General features: G+C 38.6%; 1 protein-coding gene across 2 annotated transcripts in view; it reads left to right on the plus strand.

Moving 5' to 3' along the window:
- Positions 1–4,954, plus strand: part of GPC6 (glypican 6) — a 1,058,679-nt gene extending 1,053,725 nt beyond the window's left edge. Inside the window, exon 9 of one of the 2 annotated variants that reach the window (XM_036832071.1) lies at positions 548–4,954. In XM_036832071.1, coding sequence (XP_036687966.1) covers positions 548–750 — 203 coding nt within the window. In that variant the 3' untranslated portion in view covers positions 751–4,954. The remainder of the gene's footprint in view (positions 1–547) is intronic. The other variant, XM_036832072.1, reaches the window with a different exon arrangement.
- The last annotated feature ends 1,691 nt before the right edge of the window (positions 4,955–6,645 follow it).

A 6,645-nucleotide genomic window follows, 5' to 3' on the forward strand; every position in this document is an offset into this window, starting at 1 on the left:
AAGCAGTCAGAAGTGGGAATAGAGAAGGCCCAGAAGGCATTTGAGGCAGGCAAGGACGATGCCGGGCTAAGACAGCATACTAAGTGGACACCTGGGCATTGGTTTCAAGCACGGAATGGCAAACTTTTCTTCTGTAAAGAGCTACGTATTAAATATGTTCAGCTTGGTCAGAAATAGAGACACGGACGTCTCTATTAACACTATCTTTCAGGGACTTCCCTGGCGGTCCAGTGGTTAAGACTCTGCACTTCCACTGCACAGGGCACGGGTTCCATCCCTGGTTGGGGAACCAAGATCCCACATGCCTCGCGTTGCGGCCAAAAATAAAAAAATTAAAATGAAGCACTATGTTTCAGATGTCTATTTAGATACAGTCCACCCACGCATCACAAACCTGCCCATTAAAAAACAAACCCATGGGGGTGGAGTGGGGTGGGGGACCCTTGGGTGGGGAGATGGTCCCTGCCACCCCCATGCCCAAATCTCACGTGTGCCCCACTCTTTGCTAGACTGGGTCTAACGCTCCCTTTCGATCTGTCCACACCAGGTGATGAATCCAGCGGCTCGGGGAGTGGCAGTGGGTGCATGGATGATGTGTGTCCTACGGAGTTTGAGTTTGTCACCACAGAGGCCCCGGCAGTGGACCCTGACAGGAGAGAAGTAGACTCTTCTGCAGCCCGCCTGGAACGCTCCCTCCTCTCAGGGTCTCTCGTCTGCATCGCCCTGGCGTGGCAGAGACTGTGCAGATAATCCTGGGATTTTGGTCAGATGAAACTGCATTTTAGCTATTTGGACGGCCAACTCACTTCTTTTCTTACACTCTTGGACAATGGACCATGCCACAAACGCTTACCGTTTTCTATGAGAAGAGAGCAGTACTGCACTATGCCTCCCTTTTTGTTTTCCCAAAGAGCACCGGGTGCCAGACTGGACTGCTTCCTCTTTCCTTCAGCTATCATCTGTGGGAAACTTGTTTATTCTAGAGAATTCTTACTCAAATCTTTCGTACCAGGAGATTTTCTTACCTTCATTTGCTTTTATGCTGCAGAAGTGAAGGAATCTCACGTTGTGAGTTTTTAATTTTTTTCCCCATTTAAAAAAAATAGGAAGAAAATAATTTTCCTTGCAAAATCAGGCCAAACCCCAAGACAACTGCATTTTCAACAAAGAAGCAAACGAGAAAAATAAAAGAGCTTTAACGTTGTAAGTTCGGCATTGCCAGCCAACTCCCAGTGTGAGCTTTTCTGTGACAAATCAGGTTTACAAAATGCTTATGTGGAGAAGGTTTGAAATTTTTTTTAATGTAGTGAAAATACACTGTTGTCTTGGAGGTCTTGCACGCTAACCATACAATGCCAAGCTGATTCAGAGGTACTGATAGGAAATTTAGAATTCCATCTTTAATCTGATAGTAAAATGTGCTACAACTCAGCACCTCTCTCTCACCCTGCCCGATTTCAATTTCAGTAATGGCACCATTTTCCTTAATTCTCTTAACGTCTGACCACTGTATCCAATTGGCACAGATTTCTCCCTTCGTCTCCAGTTACTAGTGGACACCCTCATGAATTCATCCTCCTCAAGGGTCTGAAATGAAAATAATCTTCAACCATACAATTGCTTTGCTTTAGCCACAGGCTTGACGTGAATTAGATGTTTCTGCCCCGTGCTCATTACCCTCCCAAAAGAAGAGTTCCTTTAATGAACCGATAAACAATTCGATCCATAAGTGAGTTTTCATTTTTAACTATTTGCTTTGTGTCAGTTGGTTTCTGCATCACAAGGGCATTCTCTTACAAAATAACTCACAACAACAACAAAAAACTCAAGACAAAAAATATATATATATAGTATTGACATGGAGATTTCTTTCACTTTTTTAGTCTTAGTATGATCATCTATTTTTATATCTATATATATATAAATCACAGATTTTAACTTCTTAATTCCAAGCTCAGGGTTGACACACCTTTGTAACGAAAATGTCTTGTCAACCAGCTCTTCTTGTTTTGTGCTGCTCAGAGAAGGGATTCCTCAATGATCTGTGAGCACCAAGAATCAAGAAAGATAACTTTTTACGTATCTAACCGTCCATTTATTAAAAGTTTGCCAGGGCACACCCTTCTCACATGAGCATGTTTTGTCCTGGGTGCTCCAGACTGTATCGAACGCATGGGCAGAGCCGTGGGTGTGCAGAACTTTACTGGTCATGGAAACCGTATGCGCAAGGAATGTGATTTCACACAAAACCATTGCTTTCGGTACAACGCCTTCAGCCTAGGATTCCTGCTTGGCACTTGGAGAAATATTCTAATTCAAGAGGCTGATTTGGAGCCTAACTGATCCGCCAGGTGTGCCAAAGTCAGGCACTATGCTCCTCCTGACAGAAGCAAAATAAACTAACCTGGGGCTTTATGAATACCATTGGCTATCCATGTGTTTTTTGGTTTTTATGATGTATCTGGGGTTGGGAAAAGTAATGTTTCAAGACACCATAGTATGCCAGTCACATGTTAATTAACCCATTGGCAGTCATGACATATCAATGGTATTTTTCGATCTCCGTACTCATCAAAATTATAATTAGTTATTGATTTAGTCATCACATTTAGGTAGAACACATGCGGCAGAATAGTATTAAGTATACTTGAGCACTTTTGCAAAACAAAGTATTTAGAAGCATCTATTGCTATTGTATGCCTAACGAAATACGGAATGTAGGATTCTGAGAGATTTTGTGGCATCTTTTCACTTAAATCTTTATGAAATTAATACAATCTAATTCAGCATTACATACTTCTAGAAAACCATTCATTTCACTGCCAAACTTTGGCTTCCTATCACCAGTTACACATAAAACATCTCTATGAAGGACCAGTCATTTATGTTGCTCATTGTGTTGTATGTTCAGAAATCAGTATTGTCTTTCTCCAGTAATTAAGGTGCAATACAAATTAAATCAATCTTGATTTTCCAAAATATTTGAGTCATAACTTGTTTTTATAGCTTTAAGCTCCAAGTCTTTCCTTTTAAAAATATATCTGCATTGTTTTCTGTGAAATAGATCAGAATGCCTTGATTTCCCTGTACTTTCACCCCCAAAGGGTTTTGTGCATGTATGTGAATACACATTATATTATTGAATGTGAACCCATGTTCTATAAACACTAACCACACAAACAATATATAAACGCCTGCTTCATCTGTTTCAACACCTTCGTTAACAATACTATTCACATTGGTGAGCTATAGTGATCTATATGAGCCAGGCAGAGAACTGAATCCACTGTCAGTTAATGATGCCACAGTATTAGTCACCTGCATGGATGTGGTCAAAATATTATTCAAATTGTACTTCCTGGTTTTTATCATCATCCTATGATGTCATATGATTTTCAGACTAATTTCACATGGGAATTTTTTGTGCCCTAAGGGAATTAGTTTAATCTAGTTAACCCATTTCAGTAAGTGTTTTGGAATCTCCCCCTCCCCTCACCAAATTAATTTCTCTCGTTTTAGCATAGTGATAGGGGAGGCAACGATGCGCCATTATTTTTCCTGACCTGTCCTCATTTGCTTTGATGTCCCCTAAATTCTGTAATCACATCATAACCTCTGTTATGAGTAGAGAGGGATGGGCTCACTGAAATCGGATGCTAGGAATCGTTGGGCGATGCTTATAACTGCAAACAGTTAGCTTATTGAAGTGCCTCTATTTACATGTTCTTTAGTTATGATATGTATTTTTCTAACAGAAATACACGTCTGTAATTGGTGTATATTATACTTTGTATACCTTATAACAAAAGCTAAACAGAGGCTAAAGTCTTTAGCAGAGAAGAATAGATTGCAAATTCACGAGTTTGAGCTCCACTTCTGGTTCTGTGTTGAGGGACGGCCACGACAGCCTTCTCTCATTTGAATGAAGGTCAAGTCGGGACTTTGATTAGAGCTATCATAGAACATTAGCACTAGCAATCTGAATCCCTTACAGTGACTTACCCAGATCAATATCTTGTGTTACCTGCTTTAGTTGTAAGGGATAGATAGATAATACTACTTTGTCTACACTGAAAAACACAACTATTCATTGATAAGCAGTAGGAATTATAAAAGTAGCGTTCTATAAATCAGACACACTGAAAATATTATTGGACGCAGAAGTCTGATATTTAATTTATATTCCCTGCTGCAGACATTAGCCTACTTTAATTCTTTAGCCATTACGTACATGTTTTGGCTACACACTGAACACCAACTAAAGTCCCCAAGGAGGAATAAAACCTTAGCAATTCCTGAGTTGTGATTCTTTTACTACTTCTCTTTGCAAGGCTGATTACCAGGTGGTTTGATTAAAGGTGGAAGGGTTAGCAAATGCAAGTTTTGACTTATCCAAAACTTGCAGAAATTCAAACTCATTTTCATTTACTTACAGTCACTAACAAATCTGACTTCTAACTTTAAAAAAAAAAAAAAAGGGAGGGGAGGGGCACTTTAGCTTTGCGAGCAGAAGAGTAAGGAGACCATAACTTACAAATTTGCAATGTGTTCCTCCTCGGTGGAGACATTAGCCAGTGTTTAGTTTTAGGCCAAGTTCTACAAAGAGGGTATTGATTTGTATGCATTCTGGAGCCTTGCTATAACACAGTTTGCTACAGCACGAGACTCAGCCTAGCATGGGGCTATTTGAGCCTCAGTGAAAGTTGAAAAGTACTGGAATCTTTGACATTGCCTTGTAATGAGGTACTTCTGTGAAAAGACACCTCAAGATGGTGTAGTAGTGAGGTCTCTGTGTGCATATGCATAACATATATGCAGGACAAATGTGTGCACCAATCAAACCTAAAATTTTATGTGACTGTCAAATGAATATTATTTGGGTTAAGATTTTTTTCATTTCTGATTTGGATAGAAAATTGCTATTAATCTTGTATTAAAATAGTTTTTAAAAATCTACCAGTGCCCTTTCTGCATTTTCTTAATTACTGTCATAGTCTAAATTTCAGAGCTTTTGAATTATTTTTGTTTGAGAACTTTTTAGAAGCTGCAATATTTTTAAAAAAAAAGAAAAGAAAAAGAACGATAGATTAAATCAGCACCACTCACCTAAGTACACTTGGCCTTTGAAATCAAGAACTTTTAGAACTTTAGAACATTTAGAGCTTTCCAAACATGTATGGAAGGTACTATACCTCTCTTCTTTTGTGTTGGTTTCTTCTCTAAAATAAATTAGTAGCTTGACTGATGTCAGTACTTTATAAATGAGGTCAAAAACTAAGATAATGTGTAAAAGGACTAACAATTTCCAAATTTAGCAAATTGCACTGCTTTTTTATTTCTGAAATTTCCATGCTCTCAGGAATGCTAAATTCTGTATAGCATGCTAAAGATTCACTTAGCAGATATTTATTAAACACCTGCTCAATGCTAAACCTTGTCTAGGTGCCAGTCACAGGTTGTCAAAACCACCAGCTGGGAAGTATTCATTCTTTACTACAGTTAACCATGATTATTACAAATCCATCACTTATTTCAAAAATGCCCTTTTAAATAAAAGAACCTATGTAAATAAAGTTATCACAAATATAACATTTAACTGTAAGCAACATGATAATCTAGCTCATATTACTACTATGTTGATTTCTATTAAGCAAAGTGATTTCTACAAAACAGTTAAAGAACTTTAGGATAATTCCATGTAAAAAGCAGACTCTAACAAATTCTATTTGGAAATAAACTGGAACCAATTTCATCGAAAGGAAAAACTTCCAAATGGGTTTTGAGAAAAAAATAATAAAACCACAGCCACTCTTATCAACAATATTTATCTTAATTCGCTCTTTGGATAAATGGACTATAGTCAAAATATACACACAAATATGAAAATTGACATTGATTTTTCAAATACTAACTTGTGAAATAGCTAGAAAGATGTAGCCACAATTCTGTCTGTTCACACAGACATTCCCAATTTAGTGCAGATACATCTCCATTCCACAGATACATTTATTTGCTGATATAAACATGTGGCCAAACATATTTTGTCGGCTCATGAATGGAGCACACAGTGAAGCCAGGAGGAATTAGATGCCTGCCTTTGTAGCTCACTTAAGGAGCTCATGTTCTTGCACATGTTGAAATAGAAAGCAGAGCAAGAAAACGGAAATTTTACCAGTGAGTGTTCAAGTTTGGAGAGAAGCAGAAAGAAGACAAACAAACTGGATTCAAGGCAAGCAGAAGAATATTTACCTTGAATAAAGCCATCTGCCCTTCGATAGGAACTAATGTCTGTAGAGTTTTAAAATAAAAGAAAAAATTGACTTAGGCAGTAACGGTCATCTATTCTTTTAAAGAAGAATGTGATGAGCTCTATATCACGTGCCAGACACAGTTCTGGGTACCAGAGCAAGACGCCATGAAGAACTGAGACAAAATGGGGTAGTGACTAAGGAGGAGATGCCCCTTGAGACCGGTGGTCCAGAAGAGGCTCCCCGGGTGATACTCAGGCTGTGACCTAATCATGGGAAGAAGATGCCATGTGCAGACATGGGGACAGAGATTTCCAGGCAGAGTAAAAGCAAATGTAAGGATCTACAGAAATGAGGACTAGTAAGTGAGTTGTTGGATAGTGGGAGATGGATGGAA

Source organism: Balaenoptera musculus, chromosome 18 (genome assembly GCF_009873245.2).
Source record: "Balaenoptera musculus isolate JJ_BM4_2016_0621 chromosome 18, mBalMus1.pri.v3, whole genome shotgun sequence".
NCBI classification, from domain to species: Eukaryota; Metazoa; Chordata; class Mammalia; order Artiodactyla; family Balaenopteridae; genus Balaenoptera; species Balaenoptera musculus.